General features: G+C 35.8%; 1 protein-coding gene across 1 annotated transcript; it reads left to right on the top strand.

The window, feature by feature from the left end:
* Positions 1-361: 361 nt before the first annotated feature.
* Positions 362-15258, top strand: LOC104525703 (tyrosine-protein phosphatase non-receptor type 3; the record flags this gene model as incomplete). The annotated part of the gene is made up of 4 exons (XM_010168927.1): positions 362-490; positions 9691-9836; positions 10531-10666; positions 14577-15258. Coding segments are annotated over 4 exons (489 nt in total), but the record flags the coding sequence as incomplete, so codon positions are not given.
* Positions 15259-20427: the final 5169 nt, after the last annotated feature.

Genomic DNA, 20427 nt, shown 5'->3' on the forward strand with positions numbered 1-20427 from the left:
CTAATGACCCTCTTATCCTTGATATGCCTTGAGATGGCACCAAGGATAAGTCGTTCCATCACCTTCCCAGGGATGGAGGTGAGGCTGACTGGTCTGTAGTTACCCAGATCCTCCTTCTTGCCATTTTTGAAGACTGGAGTGAATTTACCTGAATTTTTATTATAAATGACTAAAACAAAAGTTTATAGAGAATTTAACCTATTTTGTCATGTTATTTTCCAATTTGGATGTAAACACCTCACTGACAAATCAGAACAGATTTTATACTGCTCTTTGAATTCCCTGAACCATGGCATAGGAAGGGAGACTGGAAACAGAAGTGCTTGTGTACAGTCTTATGTGTGCTTTACTTTCTTTACAGACCAAATGTCATCAGTATTGGCCTGATCCTCCAGATGTAATGGAATATGGCAGCTTTCGTGTCAGATGCCACTCTGAAAATTGTACTATTGCATATGTTGTTAGAGAAATGGTGATTACAAATGTTGAGGTAAATGCCCATTATCTTTAATTATCTCCAAGTAAGCTTAATGAACGCATGTATAGATATATAGATATAGACTGCATGTTTGAGCATGTACTTCTTTGTGTGTGAATATACATGTGTGCATCTATACCAATGTATATATACACACATTTTTATAAAAATAACATGTATGTATTATATTAATCAACATTGTATGATTATTTCTTTAGAGCTTGTTCAAAAACGTACCTTTTGAAGGTCTATAATAGATTAGTACATTATGCTATACAGATGCTCTAATAAGCTTCATAAAACAGTTTGATTTTCTGTAAACAGTTTTGCCATCACTGACTCTTCACAAGGATTTCAATTTTCAATTAGAGTTTTTTCTAAGTAACTGTGCTCTTTCAAGGATGAAATATGGGTCACTTGGTTAATGACACTTACAGCTAGACTAGCTAACAAAATAGTGAATCATAATAGTGTTGTTTTGAGAGAAGATGCAGAATCTCACCAGCATCCTTTTCATCATCTTCAGTCAGATTTTTAAAAAAGAAAAGAAATGCTTATATATCTCAATTGAAATATGCTCAATTTATGTAAGGTACTTCCATTCCTTAGCTGTTAATACTTTGTGCTAATGGAAAGCTTATAAACCAAAGAGAAAGCGAAATGTGGAATACTTCTTGCCTATCAGCTCATGTTGTGAAATCTGTATTCAGATCACATCTAGACTTCCGACAACCTTAATACAGGGGATGAAGTTTGGCTTTTGTTTTTAAGTTGTCCTACATTTCCCATACACTTCCCTTTTCATCTCTTTTCCAAAATTCTGTGGTAACAAATATTTTTAAACAGATGAAAGGTTTGTGCTGTCATAAGATATGTGTGTAAGAAATCAATGTATACTGACCAAATGCTAATCTACAGTTCCAATACTAGTCAATCTTTTAAACTTCTGTATAGTTAAGTAGATTTTACTGTTACTAGAATTGCTAGTAGTAATAAAAAGAAAATATCTCTTGTAAAATGTGGCATTTAATTTATGTTCTTACAACAAGATGACCAATCCTTTAGTCTCATAAATTTGTAACTGAATCTGTCACTCTGACAGTGCATCCACATTTGTTTTAACACGGTTAAGATTTCTGTTGTAGTCATAAACACATGAGATGCCAGTACTCAAAGGTCTTTCAGTTAGGATGATTTACAATGCTTCAGTTGCTAGTTATGAGAAACCATCCAGTCAGGGAGCAGCATGATTTTTGATTCTTTTTTTCAGCCAATTAAACTATAAGTGATAAACTTGAATGTCAGCAGAGAAGAAATTAACCTCATTAAAGCAGTATTACAGAGTATATGTAGACAAACTATTAGTCCCTGTCACCCAAATTAGTTGATTGCCAATTAACTTTGGTTAGCTAATGCTTCTTGTAAATTTTAGTTTACTCTTTTCAAATGCTTGTCCTTTTTCTTGGTTAATATTTGTCAGTCTCACCTCAGTGCTAGTCAGTCTCACTTCAGTGCCAGGCAAGATCGTGGAGCAGATACTCCTAGAAACTATGCTAAGGCACATGGAAAATGAAAAGGTGATCACTATCACAGTGAAACTATCACAGTGATTGGCGACAACCAGCATGGCTTCACCAAGGGCAACTCGTGCCTGACCAATCCGGTGGCCTTTTATGACGGGGTTACAGCATTGGTGGATAAGGCTAAAGCAACTGATGTCATCTACCTGGACTTGTGCAAGGTGTTTGAAACTGTACCGCATGACATCCTTGTCTCTAAATTGGAGACATGTGGGTTTGATGGATGGACCACTCGGTGGATAAGGAATTGGCTGGATGGTCTCACTCAAAGAGTTGTGATCAACAGCTAAATGTCTGAGTGGAGACCAGTGACAAGTGGTGTCCCTCTGGGGTCGGTACTGGGGCCGGTGCTGTTCAACGTCTTTGTCAGTGATATGGACACTGGGATTGAGTGCACCCTCAGCAAGTTTGTCGACGACACCAAGCTGTGTGGTGCGGTTGACACGCTGGAGGGAAGGGATGCCATCCAGAGGGACCTTGGCAGGCTTGAGAGGTGGGCCGGTGCTAACCTCATGAAGTTCAACAAGGCCAAATGCAAGATCCTGCATCTGGGTTGGGACAATCCCAAACAGGCTGGGAAATGAATGGCTTGAGACCAGCTCTGAAGAGAAGGACTTACAGGTCGTGGTGGATGAGAAGCTCAACATGAGCCGGCAACGTGTGCTTGCAGCCCAGAAGGCCAACTGTATCCTGGGCTGCATCAAGAGAAGTGTGGTGAGCAGGTTGAGGGAGGTGATTCTCCCCCTCTACTCCACTCTCGTAAGGCCCCACCTGGAGTGCTGCGTCCAGTTCTGGAGCCCCCAATATAAGAAAGACATGGACCTGTTAGAACAAGTCCAGAGGAGGCCACGAGGATGATCTGAGGGCTGGAGCACCTCTTCTGTGAGGACAGGCTGAGAGAGTTGGGGCTGTTCAGCCTGGAGAAAAGAAGGCTCTGGGGAGATCTTATAGCAGCGTTCCAATACCTGAAGGGGGCCTACAAGAAAGCTGGGGAGGGACTTTTCATAAGGGCAGGTAGTGATAGAACAAGGGGTGATGGCTTCAGACTGGAAGAGGTTAGGTTTATATTAGACATTAGGAAGAAATTCTTTCCTGTGAGGGTGGTCAGACACTGGAACAGGTTGCCCAGGGAAGTTGTAGATGCCCCCTCCCTGGAGGGGTTCCAGGCCAGGTTGGATGAGGCTTTGAGCAACCTGGTCTAGTGGAAGGTGTCCCTGCTGATGGCAGGGGGTTTGGAACAAGATGATCTTTAAGGTCCCTTCCAACCCAAACCATTCTATGATTCTATAATTTTGAGCAAATTCACCAGTTACTGTATTCAGTGGGTGTTTTCACTTCAGGTGTCTCTTTACTAGCATGTGAGGAAATCACAATCTTTTCTGAGATAAAGGTTGTGTGATAATATAGTGTGTCGTTGTAGACGTGTTAACAGGATCTTCAACTGTGTAAGTTGTCTTGTGATAGCTCTCAGTTGAGAATATCGTTTCTAATGCAAAGGCATATGCCTGCATAGATTCCATCTAGGATAGACAAAAGCCTGCTTAAGCTTGTCCTAGGTGGGTGTGTGTGTGTTGTGGTAAGGGGAAGGTTGTTTGTTGTTTTGAGGGTTTTTTTGGTTTGGTTCCCCCCCACCACCACTAAAGGCAGTGTTTCCCCCACTAAAGGTGTATGTTTAAGTGGAACCTACAGAATCACAGAATGGTAGGAGTTGGAAGGGACCTCTGGAGATCATCTAATCCAACCCCCCTGCCAAAGCAGGTTCACCTAGAGCAAGTTGCATAGGACTGCATCTAGGCAGGTTTTGAACATCTCCAGAGGAGACTCCACAACCTCTCTGGGCAGCCTGTTCCAGTGCTCTGGCCCCTTCACAGTATAGGAGTTTTTGTAGACTTTAAATAAAGTGGCTACATGCAAAAGAACACTCAACATTGAGTTGTCCCATACAGTAAAAATATGACCCTAGTAATTGATAGCTCTGTATGTGTTTGGCATTTTAGGTGGAAATAAAAACCTTTGTAGCTCATTAAAACATAGTGAAATAAGTCTCTAAAACACTGAGGTGTCTCCTAGTTTTACACATCATTTGAGCTGCTTTCTTAAAGCTGACCAAATATATTCTTCTGGAGGCATCTTGTGTTTGAGCAGACTTTGCAAAGCTTTATATATACTACCTTTCACAGATATTGTTATATTCTTGGAAGAATATATTAAAAGTCATCTGAAGTCAAACCAACGTTTTTATTGTTCCCTGAATTAATGTGAGCATCATTGGATTGGTCTTTATGAAGACAAGTAGCTTTTAATAGTAAGATGGATAAAGCTTCAAAACTCACAAGAGACTTGATTTCTGTTGGAAAGGCATATTTGTGAAAGAGTTTCTTGTGAATTCAGTTGCACAGATTTCAAATCTGCCTTTAGGGGGAAATAGCTCAAAAGAGAAGTTTATGAAATGATGCCCTTGGCCTTTTGTTCATACATGTTCAGAAGACTGGAGGAAGAAGAAACTTTTTAGGATTTTTCTGATCCAGTTTAACTCAGTGGTTTTTTTGCCTGTAACTGAAGATCAGCAAATAACTGCAAATGTGAAATATTTGTAGCCTTTCGAAGCCTCATGAAATGAAATAAGGATTAATTTCCTGCCTTTTCAAGTTCAAGATTGAAAGCTATCCTGTAGCAAAATGAAAGGAAAGCAAATAAAGCACTAAGTTTGGGGGTTTGAGGTTGTTTTTTTATTATTTTTTTTTTAAAAAAGGCTTCAGAACATTTTGGGAACCAGAACAAACAGACCAAAGGAAATAAATGGTGTAATGTGAGTGCAAAGTTAATCACACAGTGCTCTGTTTTGTAAAACAAGATAAGTATTTGTTTTTAATCGTTGAAAAAATAGCATGAGAAGCCTGAAGCAAACTTTTGTTCAGTTTCCTTTCAGATCATTGCTTTGCAAAATACCATTGCACACTAAATGTCTCCAATTTTATTCAATTATGTTTTGAACCCTTTTTAATTTTTACTGATTTCTCAGTTTCCCCGGCCTTTAAACAAGCTTTTTTCTTGATTTCAGTTAAGTGTGACTACAATCCAGCCATGGAACCTAGCAAGGCTGTGGAGACAATACTTGTTGAAGCATATTATTCACATAACTTTGAAGAACAGTAATTTTGCAATTTGTGGGATTTTTATACTGCCACATCTTATGTTAGTTGTTGACACAGCTTTTAGTTGTTTCCAAAGTGTCCTGTCATTCTTCCACCTGATTTGTTTTATTAATGAAACTAAATCGTTCAAACCAAAAGAAAAAAGTTCAAGATGTTTGAAAACTGATTGAATTTCATCCTTTAAAGACAAGTTATATTATTGCTATAATGAATGAGGAGTGAGCACCATGAGAGAGCACTTTACTCTTTATAAACAACCCAGGTCAAGGTAATTAATTAAGACAATTCCTTGTATCATAATGTGGACTGTTTAACATGATTGTCCAGACAATGACAATGCAAATAGAGAGATTTGGGGAGAGAATCTTCTTTTTTATTTAAAACGTATCACTTTCCATGGATATCAGAATGATGGAGGGCTTGGTTTGGAGAAAAAGAAAATAAATTGGTGCAGCAATTCAAACAAATTGAAAATTAAGCATAGATCTATTTTAGTAAGGAAAGATATTACTGCTTGCTGAAGGGAGAATTGCAAGATGAAGAATGACTGGTGTCTTTCTGTTTATGAATGATTGACAAGTAGGCCTTCTAGTGACTGTGTTAAATTGATATTAGATGAAACAAAAGCAGCAATGGAAATTACTGCACTGCCAATACTCTCTCCTATAAACAACTGAAAACAGAATCTTTGTAATTTTTACACATCTTAATTGTTTGGACTGAGGCTTTCCACAACACTTGTCTTCCCTGCCAGATACGTGTCTTACAGCAGTTTGTGGAAGAAAAAGTTGTTTGCTCATGCTAAAGATTCTTAGATTTGTTCACTGAAAGTTTTGCACATTAAATAAGACCTTGTGTTTTCTGTTTCTAAATAAATCTGTATAAATTTGACCATGTCATAAATATATTGAACAAACTTGTCGAACTGCAGAGGTATTTTAAAGGCTTCTCTGAAAAGTGGCTGCACTGAACATGTTCTGTTTTGTGAGATACTCATGGTAGAAGAAAAAGAGTTACTTTTGAATAGTAAAGAGCTGAAAAACAAACGTAGATTGAAAATGTCATGGCAAGGTTGTACAGAAGCATAATGAGGTGGGAACAGTGGTCCAAAGAAATGCCAAATGATCACTGAATCTCAGCTTTCAAGAGCTTTCAAGGTATATTTGTGAAGCTCAGTAGCAAAGACCACACCTTTTCCTGCTTAGAAGGTAATAGGACAATGTTAATGTAGTTCTACATGGAGGAATTTCTTTTTTTTTTTTTTTTTTTTTTTTTTAATTGAAGATTATATTATAACCTAGACCAAAAAGGACGTTAAGTGAAAATATGAAATGCAAAATCAATTGCTTGGATTTTAAGAAAAGTCAAAATTAAAGTTGACCTTCCAGTCTAAATTTCCTTCTTTCTATATGAGTATTCTCATTCTAAGATGTGTGTGCTGTTTTTCTGAAGAATACATCGCTCTCTTATTAATCAGGGAGAGTCCTTTTAGGAGAATGCAATGAGGAAGCCTGCCTTTTGGTGTAATTGTAATAAGCAAAGCTGCAAACTGGAGAAAGAAGAATAGATATTTTAGTGGCTGAAAGTCTTGACAATGAGATTGCTTTGCAAGTGTTACAGAAGCTGCTTGAGGCATTACCTCTGACAGCCCTGTGCTTTGTCAGGAGTTGCAATCCCAATGGCAGACTTAGAAAAGAAAAGTCTTTACTCCGTGTTTTTGAGCAAAATTCAGGATGATATCTTAACCACAACAAAGTTGCATTTGCAGTAAGTTGTCTTGCATTTCTATAGGAGGGGTAGGTACAAGTACATCTTTTTGGCTGACATCTTTGCAGCAACAATAACGGTTATCTGAAAGGCAGTAACAAATAACTTAGGACAGATAAGGTGTCTTGGATCTCTGTAGCTGCTTGCCCAGTAAATATGGGTCAATGCTGTGAAGCAGCTAAGTGTGAGCCAAATGACTGGTGATCCACTGGGGCAAATTACATAATTCAGAAGTTAATTGTGAATTGTTTGGACTTGGTTTTTTTTGATCCAACGTTTTTATGCTGATTTGTGGAGATACAAAATACATAAATTCAATTGGAATTAGTACATATGAGGGCAAAAAATGTTAAATATTTTTGTCACAACAAGATGTATAATGTCAAGTTAGGCAAACTTAGCAACCAGGCCATGAGCAACTCTTGCTGTCTCACTTTCTGTAAGTTTAAACTTATAAAATAGGACTAATAAAGCCAGTTTTTATAAATTCTATATTTATCAGTCATTAGGAAGCTACAATAACGACTACCATTGAAAAATCTAGTGGGGAAAAAAAAAATGTTGAAAAAATTTAAGCTGACTTGCAGAGAATAATGGTTTGCACAGCTGCTTAAGTGTAGTGAGAAGCTACCTCTTTATTTTCCATTAGCAGGCTTCTACGAAGAAGCAGGGACTGGCAGAAATAATGTGTTTAAAAATAAGTATTGTTAATAGGACATGTGCAGTGGGGCTAACTATGGGACTAGTAACTATAATTCTAGCACTTTTTAATGTATGAGTGCTAGATTTTAGTAACCATGATGGTCTTTTAATGCAAGTTATTTCCATGTGTGGTGGTATTTGGCTGACATTTTCTGAATTTAAAAGTTAATTTTCCCTATGAGTGTAGAGTCTTGAAGATTTTATGTTAAAAAAAAAAAAACAAACAACAACAACAACAACAAACCCCCCCCCACTAAACCAACTAGAAAGATCTTTAAAAAAATCTGGACTTTGTCATAGTACTGAATTTATATCTTCTGCATGAGACATAAAAGCATCAGAATTAGAAAACTTGTTCTAACATATGAGAATATACCTACTGTTTACAAGAGGTTTAGGTTACTATTAAAAAATGAAATATTTTAAAATACTTGGGCATTTTGAAAAGCGAGCAATGTAATGGTCGAGTTTTAACAATTTGAATCATCTCAGAAGAGCTCAACTAAAAGAATCAAAACTGATTATATCAAAACATAAATAACTAGAAAACTATACAGAAGCTGGAATAATGAACAAACAGCTGTGTTGGTCTCTAGGGATGAATAGAGTACGTAACAGAAAATTAAGATGATCACACCACAAGAAGCATTCTGAGGACTAAGAGCGTACTCTTACAGTGTGGTTCTTACTCTGAAGTCTTATGTAACATGCCTGTACTTAACATTTATGAACTATTTAAAAAAAAAAAAAAAAGGCAACTCAGTATGTTCAAGCCTGGATTAATGATAAGTAAAATTAATAGTTAACTCTCTCCTCTTTTCTGAGCTTATAAAATAGCTTTTGATGCTACAGATCACTGTTGATTCTTCTTGCCACTTGCACTTTTCCATGGTGCATGGCTTGAAGTTCTTCTTGTCTCAGTTTGCAAAGAGCGAAATATACTCATTGAATGATGCAGCAGAGCTCAGCAGTGTCTTAGATTTTTTTTCCTTCCCACCCTAATCATTGGTTACATCCGTAACGTGGCATTTGAGCCTAATCTAAAAGCAAAGATGATTGAGTGATTTCATAATCAAAGTTAACAAAGAGCTAAACTGAAAGAACTTCTGTTAAACCATTTTTTTTAAATATAATTGAATGAAAAATAAGCTCTTCATACAACAGAATCTTTTAACTAATTAAATTGCTTCCATAAAGAAAAATGTTTTTCCGTGAGTTGTGCAGAAATCATTCATATGTGTACAAAGAATATGTATATATGAACTATATATATATATATTGTTTTCTTACATAAACCAGAGTTAGGAAATCTTGCAGGCAATTTTATATTATAATTGAATCTGTATGTACACAGACGTGCATATTTAGAATAGATCTGCAGCTGTACTTTGAGAGATTGATTTAGATTGCAGAATGAGATAAAAATGGCATTCAATTTTTTTTTATGGGAGGACCTAATGTGCTGCAGGTAATGAACAGATGATATGCACCTTACAGCACTGAACCAGTGAGCAAGCACAGCAATCCTCAATGCTATAGTGGATGTATAGTCTCTTTACCATCCTGTTGAGCTGTGATTGTGTAGTTCCAAGCCCCTGTTATTTTGATGTTATTATGAATAGTTCTTTGCTATTTTCAGTTGTTTTTTCCATCCTTTTCTAAATTATTATCTAGTATGCATAAGTCCTGTAGCATTTTACCTCAGGTCAGTCACTGATGTCAGGGTATAATAGGTCAACAGTCAATAAATTAAAGAACAGTAAATCTGTTTAGATCAGAGGTTAATCTTGGTACCTCTTTTATTTAGAAAATGTTATGCCTTTTTCATGCTTTCTAAGAATTATATGTTCATACTTTATTGTGAATTTTTAAATGACAAAAATTTTCTGTCATCCATTTTACAGCACCTGTAGAATGTGCTTAGTGTAAAAAGTCTGACTTGTAGCTAATAAACATCAACACAGGAGTCGTAACACTGAACACTTTTTAAAACTTTACTGTATTTTAGACAGAGAAACAACACACCGTCACCCATCTCCAGTATGTTGCTTGGCCTGATCATGGTGTTCCTGATGACTCCATGGACTTCTTGGAGTTTGTGACCTGTATGAGGCCAAAGAGAGTAGCGAATGAGCCAGTCCTTGTTCACTGCAGGTACTTGCGTTTTAAAATTCTGATTATAGATTTGGTTCAGCCTTAGAATAAGCATTTGCTTTGAAAAGTTTGTCTGCAATACAGGAGATTCCTTGAATTAGATGAAAATGTTAAACTATGCAATATCAGTGTTCGTTGTTGGCGTGAGAACACTGGTGCTGTATCTAAAGGACAAGTTTCTTTTCTCTCCCTTTCTCCTGCAACCTTTTGGTGAAATGGCTTGGTCACATAATAGTTATGTATATATAATAGTTATCACAGAGCTGATAATCTGCAATGTAAGGTGTTCTCTGTTTTTATCCTCTGTCACCGTTGTAACCTCGTTTTAAATGACACTGCGAAGTTTTTTCTGCTGTTCAAGTGGCTGTCAAAAAGCAGTCAATTAGCTCTTACCTTTTCAGTCAAAAATGCCAAACCAGTAACTTTAGTTTTGTAAGCAGTTAAAATTGTTAAAAATCCATTTACTTCGTGAGTTTTTAGTTTTACTTATATAAAAATTATTTTATTTGTAATAATTGGTAGGAATTATTACTGAAGTTGCTTTAAAGATAAGTTTTACTCTCTGTTCTAATTTTATTAGGGTCCTCCTGTACTTTCTAAGGCTATTTAGCATCCTAGTTTTAAGACTGTGATATGAATCTGATGCATTGCAAAAACTTAATTTTATAGACTGTTTTTCTGTTGCATTTCACAGCGCTGGAATCGGTCGCACTGGTGTATTGGTCACTATGGAAACAGCTATGTGCTTAATTGAAAGAAACCAACCTGTTTATCCACTGGATATTGTACGAAAAATGCGAGACCAGAGAGCTATGATGGTGCAAACATCAGTAAGTGATTGAAAGGAAACCTCATTTTCTGTATATATACACTGCACTTGTCCAGTTTTAAAACAGATCAAAAAATTTTCAAATTATCTATTTGTATGAGTCTTCAGTTGCCATTGTATTTCATACTTCCTACATTTAGCATAACAATGTGGTGGCAAAGACTGCTTTGTTTGTGAGGTGTGTACTTTTTTGTAAATATTTCTTACCTTGCCATTAAAAGATAATTGATTTCTATACCTTGCAAGTGATTAGAATGGACATCATCAGACTTGCCCAAAACATGTTTATGGTCTTTTGTCTAAATTCTTTGCAAGAAGCTAGAATAATTTTTTGCTTTTTGTTCTTGGTATGGGGCCTTATAGGAAGTTATTAAACTGAAGGTAAAATTAAGAGTTGTGGCATGATTTGAAGAAAGGAAGTGGCTTTTCAAGAGGCCGCTTTAGGAATACAAATTTGATAGGAACAATATATGTATTTTTTTAAAAATTGTGCCAGTACTCCACTTTGAAAAAACAAAGGGCAAGAATGAAATTCAGGAAAAGTTGGGTAGTGTCAGTAACTGAAATATGAAAGCAGAAGGTGATTTTAAGAAAGAAGTGGTTCAAAGACAATTCGAGATCACGAGGGCAATTTTGTATCAGCTTTGGAAATGAACATATTGACTTTAGAGACCAAGGATGAAGAATGGAAGGCTCTGCTTTCTTGAGTGGAGGTTGAATGACAGAATATTAAGCATGAGTTATCTCAGAGAGCTAAATGCTTTATGACAAATGGAAGTGAAGGGGTTTACACCCACAAAGTCAACAGTTAAATTGGACATTTCTGTCTTGATCAAGGGAAGGGAGAAGATAACCTGAAAAGACAAATTCTGTTCATTAACGGGTTAATGACTGCATTATGATTGACTAGACAGGGGGGAAATTATCAAACTGTATTATCAAAGGGTGTGAAAGTGTCAGGAATTATAGTGGCTTTTGTAACAGAGTGCTCTGTGAGCAGAGTTCGTGTGTGCTGCTGGGACTCTTGTCATTGGCAGTATGAGTGCACTCTCTGGAAGTAAATCAGGACTCTATGGTTGAGGAGGGAGTTGTCTGTAGAGTCCTCTAGCTGTTCCTTGCAGAAATGAAAGTTGAGCTTATGACACAAGATGTCATGAGAGGAGAAAGGCTAAGATCAAGGTTAACGAAGCTGAATGTTGACTTCTGGAGTTGTACCTGTCTACACTCTTCATTTTCTAAAACGAACTGAGCAAGTCCAGGCTTAAAATTTCTAGAGGTGGGAGTCTTTTTGGGAATCAGACATAAGAACCTGAAGTAAACTTCAGCTTCCCAGAAGCCCGAGCACCCCCGTTGCAATAGAAATCAGCGGGAATTGTCCTTGCACTCTACAGTTTGTCATAACTGAAGAATAGGGGGAATAGTGATAAATTCACTGACAATCAGACCCCGCGTGTGGAAAACTGAGTATCTAAAATAGGATTCTTTACCTTGCTGGCTGTGTTCCACAGTTCACTACCAGCACAATCAGGAGAGAGATGATCTGTAGTATCAATACTGTGAAACTAAATTCACTTGTTGTTTCTGAAGTACACAGATTCTGTTGTGAAAAGCCAGTGAGCAGAATTGTCATACTGTGCTGTAAATGAGACAGAGAAGCAAGCACTCAGCTGTGAGAAAGCAGAATATTAAAGAGCTGCATGTTAACATTTTGATCTATCCTGGGTGCTCTATCGTATTCCCATGTCTGCATTCCAGCTAGCCCCACTGCTCATATTTGATATTCAGCTTAAAGCTTTAGGGAGAAGCCATTAGGGGTTGTTCAGTTGTTAACAGAGGGATTATTCAGTTGTAATAGCCCTGCCTGAAGCATGTTCAGCTGCCCTGTGGGGATTGTGTATGTGCTCCCATTCTAAGATAATACACATAGCTAGATGCATATTGTGAGTTACCATCGGAGAGGGGATACTCAGTAAGTAAGAATGGATTTATCAGAGCTATTAACTGGTCAATTTAGTGTCTGCTGTTAATCATGTGAAAGCTGTAGTTTCTCAAAGACCTGTAATTAGGTCATCAGGAACAACAAAACAAAAGCTTCGACCAAAGTAATAAAGCTACAACAAATTTTGTGTGACTGTATGGCCTTTCATTTTAAAAAGAAATTTAAAAAAGAAAAACTAATCATTATGTTCCATTAAAGAGAAATTAGAGATGCTAAACAATACAGAAAGCAGTGGGACATACATAATAGAACTAGTTATCAGCTGAGTGAGCAGTAAGAATACATGCGACAGATAAGAGCAAAGAAAACAAGTAGTCAGAGTCTGAGTCAGAGGAAGCAATGCTGAAGTGTTCATTCTTATTTGTTCAGTAATTTTATCACACAAAGGAGTTAACAGAAGTATTGAACAGAGAGCTAAATATCACACTTGGCTCGTTCAGGCAGTAGAAATATGTAAATGACAATAACAATGAAGAGAAAAGTCAAGGTAATTAAGAAATAAAGACAAAAGAACAGGGTGATATTGAAGGTGGGAGTAATTGACTGAAGATTGAAAGAAAAGGCAGGAAAATCAAGATGCAGGAAATTAATTTCCATCCCCCAGTTTTCCTTACGTTTTTCTGTATTTAAGAGAAAATGTATTGCAGGTTATGGACATTATAACGTTCCTAACTACTGGTATTTAAATGCAACCTAAGGTCCTTCACAGTCCAAGTGTTATCTTTTAGCCCTGTCCTTTGGGAGATATTGGGGGAATGTTTCCAGATGCTCCTGGAGACTTGATGAGAGCTGGCATACAAGGGCAGCTGGGAGAACATTTCAAAGGTGTAAAAAGGGATTTAGAAAAGGTGAAGCTGCGCTTCTTTGAATATATGACAAGGAGCTTTGGAGAAAGGTGTTAATTTGGGGGTTTTAACAATAGTGAAAAATACTTTCGGAGAAGAGGAGAGATACGCTTTCATCTTTCTAAGTTCTATTAAATTTCCATCATCTTGTGTTCTCAGGATTGTGTTAGTCATAAAAATGTATTCAGGCTACGTGGATTTTTAGTTCTGCACTAGCCCTACTGCTAATGTCTCCTTGTATCACTTTCCAGAGAGAGGCTCACAGGCTAATTACTTTTAACAAATAGGTACATCACAAGATCATGGAAGAAATAGTCTAATTCTGAATAGTATAAATCAGAAAATAAACACTAATGTAATTCGTTAAGACTTTATAAGAACTAAATGAGCTCAAAATTTTGGGTGACAGACGAACTAATGTGACTGCTACTCTTCAAAAATATTTGTTCTGAAGGTTTTGATCACATTCAGTTACAAAAGGAGGTATGTGGTCTGATCACAAATTGAAAATAAAGTGACTCTATGTTCTGCAACAGCATAGGCCATTTAAAAAAGAAAAAAAAAAAAGGTTTTTAGCAAGGCTGTTGGACCTATATATCCTGTATGGTAACTTTAAATGCATTTTTGGTCATCTCCAGTAATATGTAACTGCAGGACTGGCAAGGTTAGAATACTTGTAATGATCAGATAACAGTACCAAAAAAATAGATAAAATACATAAAGACCATAAATAACTAGTTTAACTTAAAGTCAGAAGACTCATATAAATTTGCATAGCTTTTACACCCTGAGTTTTAAGCATGTGTTATTTTAAATTAGAGGTTTCTATTTTCCTTGGTGTGAGATTTTTAATGCTTGTCCTTCAAAGAAGAGTAAATGTTACCTTTGTTTACTGTGAACACAGCCAAGAGAGTTGGATTTTTCTTCTTCCATCTTTGTAACTCCTCTACTGTCATTGTCCAGGAGAAAAGGAAGCAGTTGGACTGTTAGTCCTATTAAATACTACTGTATAATCAGGAGTTTAACTAGACATCCATAAATGTTTTTGTTTTTTCTTTCTTATACAGAGTCAATACAAATTTGTTTGTGAAGCTATTCTTCGTGTTTACAAAGAAGGATTGGTTCGACCACTGGATTCCAGTTAGCACAGCAGTGAAGGATGAATTCTTTTTCCCCCAAAAAGGACTGCTCTCTAAGTAAAGCAAGGGCTTGTTTTTGAAAGCAACTAGAATGGACTAGAAGCCCATGAAAAGACAGATGAGCACATTTGAACTGTGGCACTTTAAATTTCTCAAGAAGATTGCTAAATCATGTACAGTACAAAGTCATGTAGATAAATATATGAGAGCAATTGTGTGTAATATGCTTTATTCACATAGGCACCATAAACAATCATGGAAACCTTAACACATTATCTTTTACTGCCTTAAAACACCCTTCACTTTGGAAGTTATAAAGGTCCTTGTGTTTATTTTGAAAATGCAAAAAGAAAACTAATAGTATTTAAATGATTCAGCTTAAGAAGATATTTGATATCTTTGTGTTTTATGGAAGTTCATTGAAGGTGAATATTTGTAACTTTCTTATTGGGACACTAAATATTCATGGAACTGTAGCCTTTACTTCTAAAAGGCTGACGAAGAGTTTAAAAGGCTAATGCATAACTGCTGTACATTAAGAACTGGATAAATTAAGTATTCAGTTACCATAAATCTATTAGTAAATATGCCAGCTGTTATAATATGCTTCTTCGAAATCACATCTACTGTATGTGATATGCAAAATAATGCTGCATTTAAGCATTTATGCAGATGGTACAGTCTACATCTTCTGTTGATCAATTTTATTTGCAACTTGCCCTTTTAACAGTGACCTACTTCTTAAGTTTTAGTTATTGTACTCCTTCTGTTTCTGCTCTCCATCTCCCTTATACTTGTTTTTCGCTGCTATTTCTATATGTGGACTGAAAACATTTTAACTTAAAACGAGGTTTAATTCTCTTTCACCTTTGTTTCCATGTGTATTTATGAGTTCTCAGATGATAAATGTGGATTAATGTTGCACACAAGTACTAGACTTTTGATTTACTGTATGTGCAAAGTAGTCTAATCCAATACTGGAAGAAAAATTACTACTGAACCCATCAAATATGTTGCTGCTAATTCAAGGTGTGAAGCTTACAAGGGCGCAGGTGTTGCTAGTGTTCAGATGATGATAAAATGTTGACTTGTTGCCCTACAGCAAAAACTACTCTTATCCAATGAAACACAACTCCCTTTTGCAAGAGTTCTGTGGATTTACTGTGTTTCTTGCTTTATGGAAATGCAGCTAAATTCACATGAAGAATTACATGGAAAGAGAGAATGAATTTGGACACGGAGGAGTAATTCACCCTAAGGTACACTGGTCTCCATTTCATTTCAAATGGGAGAATTGGACTTTCTGAACACTATAACCACATTTGTATGATGTTAATTTATTTTGTGTGTACTTTTTGATTACCCTGAAATAGTTCTTCGTTTTTGAATAGTGTTTAAAACAAAAAAATAGTCTAAGGGACTGTTTAAAACTCTGTTATTTAAAAGATTAGTCCTAAATAAGAAAAAAAATTTATGGGGCATAGTAGCCAGATGTTTATATGTGTATAAAGGAGAAGATTAGATAATTTTCTTTTCAGATATATATATACACACATATTCAGATATATTTTAGAATCATGGTTTGTATTATGGATATTATCATTCATGTCTGGAGTTTCATTATAGAAACTGCCACAGCTGTACAGTATGCATCTCTCATGTTACCAGAAGGTTGTGTTTTTTCACCAGGAGATAGCTGAAAAATGAATGTAGGATATGCTAAATTGCTGACTTTTATCTTCTGTAGACTTGGTCCTTTCTTCAAGATTATGTTATTAGTTATAGGTAAAGAAGATACCTGGTTTACTATTTATTGATCAAAAGAGTTTTAATTGGAACATGCACAGTAATTGGCAACATAAAGAGCTTATTGGCTTTGGTAGGTTGAAGTGTGAATAGGTTTGTGCTCATTCTTGTATACTGCATTCCATATTTCACTTTCACTGAAGTTTTTGTCGTATTTTGGATCATTATCCGCTTGCTTAATTGAGCACAGATTGGAAGGCAAGAGACTAACTTGGTCGCTCTTAACTTGCTAAACTGCATTGGGTCACTCAATCTGTCTGTGACTGCAAATGTGAAATGATACTGGACATGCCCATGTTGCTTGGGAAGCCTTTTTGAAAAATGCATGTGGGAAAGTGTTGTACAAGTGCAGGTTGCGTGCTGCTGTTAGAATGTTGAGAAGTGAGAAAACCTGGTGGCTGTTCCCCGCATGAGGAGTAGTGGATGCTAAAGAATCTGGATGGATGGTTAACAAAAGCCTCCCTTTTTCTTATGTGTATGCCTTTCTGTTAAAACATCTCTTCTTTTTTTTTTTTTTTTTTCTTTTCATTTTTCTGTGCTTTTTTTTGTTGTGCCCAAGTCTCAAAGTCATCTGTTGCAATTGGCATGACTTGCAATTAATAGTTTGTCAAGAAGTTAAAAAAGCAAGGAGGAAAAAAGCAAGAAAATAAATAGTAATTTAGTATTTAGAGCATCCCTTTGTGACATCTCTTTCTTTCATGGAAGTACTTGATTAAATTTAGTTTATTTGTATTCAAGGTTATTGCTATATTCCTATCACTGTTTATATTTCTTCATGTTGAACACTTATTTACCAAAACACTGTAAATTTGTTCCATTTATAACTCCAGTCTCAGAATACATGGTATAGGCTTGACTTGCATTAGTATGCATGTGCTTAAATGATGATGGTCATAGACAACAAATGCTGCTTTTGTTCTGGTAAACTTGGGTGGTTCTGGTAGTACCATTCATGAACACTTACTTGGATTTTAATAACTTGTTTGAAATTGCTGGCCATTGAGAGGCTACTTAAAACTATAAATATAGTAATCTCTGTAATATTTGATTTGGTTTTCTTGTAAAACCGCGGAGCAAATATTAACTAAGCAAGTATCTTGTACATTGTGTCCATCTTTATTTCAGTCTTGCTGGGATTTGCACGTGTACCTGTAGGGTCCATAGGGGAGAATGAAGGGGTTTTTGTCTTCTTTCTGTAGTATATCATGACTTTGCACTGAATGGTGTATGCCTTAGATCTGATCTGACAATGAAAGCATAATTATGAAAACATCTTCTTAATGCTGGCTTTTGTTCCACAAGAATTAAGAACTTTAAAAGGCACAGAGATGATTTTTTTTTTATCGCCGTTAAAACTCCTAATAAATTTTTTGACTATCAAGTGATTGACAAATAGCAGAGAATGCTGTGAAGTCAAAATTCTGTATAACCTTCACAAAGTTTAACCTCAATTTTGCTTGTGCTTGTGTGATCATGACAATAAGTATTCAAAATTTCTAGCATGGCGGTGGATGGATAGGGGAGTAATAAGCCTTTGAAGTTTTCATCACTGTGAAATACACTAACATTTATTCTTCAGAATTAAACAAATTTTAGCTAAGTGGCTTTGTATTTGATACAGAAGTAACTATAGAATACCTATTCAGAAATATCACAGGGGAACACTTCTGAGACAGGGGTGGTAGGGACAGATCTTACCATGTACTGAAAATAAGAATGGTGCCGTAAACCATGAATGCCTTTTGTGTAACAGGATGTATGAAATATGAATCATTAAAATACAACGAAACCTTGAACAGTGGTGGTGTTTTGCAGAAACAAAAACAAAAGAAGTATTTTGTAATCCAATGTTTTTCTCTCAATATTCCCATCTTTTAGGTGTTTGTACTAAATTATATGCAATCAAAATGTACCTAAGAATTCAGCAATAGCTCCTCTTTTTTATTTTTTGACAGTTCTCTATTTCCCTTCCCCCCTTTTTTCTACTATGCAATACTTGGTGAGAAATATATATATGTTTCAAAAGAACCGTAGCTCTGAAATACCTAATGAACTATGCATTTACTTTATTACAAGCATAATATGATGCTGTTTTACAACAAAAGTTCTTCCCTGTAGATAGTGTTCTTATGTGTCAGACCAAATGCATAAATGGTCCACTGATTGAAAATGTTGAAAATAGACACGCATGGTTCATATTCGATCAATTAAAATTTAAACATAGTTATTTCTCTGATAATGACTTTCTTGTTATATCCTGAAATGCAGCAGTTAAGTGCAAGTTTATTTTACTCCTTCGCATAAAGCCTTTCCAGAAAGAACGTGCTCTGGGAAATGTTTGTATTTCAATTGGTAACCTGCAATTAGTCTACTTGGTTAAAAGCATTTATTAATTGAATATATATGGAAGGCAAAGTTGTGTCATGAAATACTTTGTTCAAAGGCAGTTGAAAGCCAAGTGAATGATTAATTCATTATATAAAACATAATATTTTGATTAAATGGATTCTCTTGCATTTAAGTTCTGACACTAATAGTGTTAAGCCATCTCAGATGACTGTTTTAACAATAGTATTATATTAACAGTTTAAATATAGCAACCTAATGCAATATGATTTACTTTTAGTGTACTTTAAGATATTTAGATATTTAATGTTCCGGTTGTTCAGTAGCTGTACAAGCTTCAAACAACAGTATCCACAATCACTGAAACTTGTCATCTTAAAAAAAAAAAGTAAAAAAAAAAAAAGTAAATTTCTCCAAATTAAAAGGAAGGAGTAGTGCATGATATTGATAGATTTAACCATTTTTCAGCTCAGAATAACCCTGTGATAGTAGTGATCTGATTTGACCACTGATATAAGGAGCAATTGTTGAGAGTATCATGAAAAAGCAAATTGTGTGGGCTGTTGACACTATTTAGTTTTGGCTGTAGTTACAAGACCAGTAACTATTGCCTTTTTTTTTAGAAAAAAAAAAAAAAAGACAAATTCATCTCAAGAGGTGGCTTTGGGAATGGGGAGTAGAATGTGCCTTTATTGACTCTCCAAATTTTGTTGCAGACTACTTGGATAAGAGTCATAGATTGTGTGTTATTTTGAGCTTAGCTGCAGGTTTTGAATCTTTAATAAAATTTTTATTTAAAATATTAAAACATTGATTTTAATATACATTAATGAAACACTTCTGTTTACTGTTAGTTGTTCTGCTTTTGTTTTCTTGGCTTTCATGGTGTTGTTTCTTGAGTTGTCATTGGTTTACCTTATAAAAACACTTGGAGGTTTCCCACAACTGTAAAACTGGCTTTGTTGTAGACAGGCTAAGTGATGTTGCTTGATGCTTAAGATATGATATTACTTACTGAGGGTGCAAGAGGGTGCAATGTGGTGTTCAGACCAGCCTGAACTGAGCTCCTCTCTGAGGAATTTAAACAGTTCTGCGAAGGGGAAAATGTTTTTAACAGATAAGGTAGGGGTAGGAAATGGAAGATTATTTTTTTTCTCTTTGCAGAACACATTTCTATGTTTTAAATGCATCATTTATCTTGGAGCAATTTGATTACTAAAGAGCCCTACCGCTGATGTGATTTGATTTTTGTCAAACTGACCCAGAAAATAATTTTAAGTTGAACTTTTTCTTCATTTACTGCTTTGTACTTTTAAGTAACTTTAAGCAAAACTGAAATATTTTCCTTCTAAAAATTAGCTAAAAGGCTGTTTTTCATTTGATGTCTTTTTCTGAGACATAAAGGGAACTTGAATGTGTCTGGGTAACTAGTTGAGGTAGCCACACATGCTCAGAGGGAACAGATGCTTCACTAGATTTGTGAAGTCCATTGCCTAACATCGATTACCACCGAAACCAGTCTAGTACCACATTTCTATCAGCCTTTTGCAGAATAACCATTTTGTAAATTTGAAGTCTTTGGAGCTTGCTTACCCAAGCATCAGAAAAGTCTTCTTGCACTATGCTA

Source organism: Antrostomus carolinensis, unplaced genomic scaffold, assembly GCF_000700745.2.
Source record: "Antrostomus carolinensis isolate BGI_N321 unplaced genomic scaffold, ASM70074v2 scaffold11255, whole genome shotgun sequence".
NCBI classification, from domain to species: Eukaryota; Metazoa; Chordata; class Aves; order Caprimulgiformes; family Caprimulgidae; genus Antrostomus; species Antrostomus carolinensis.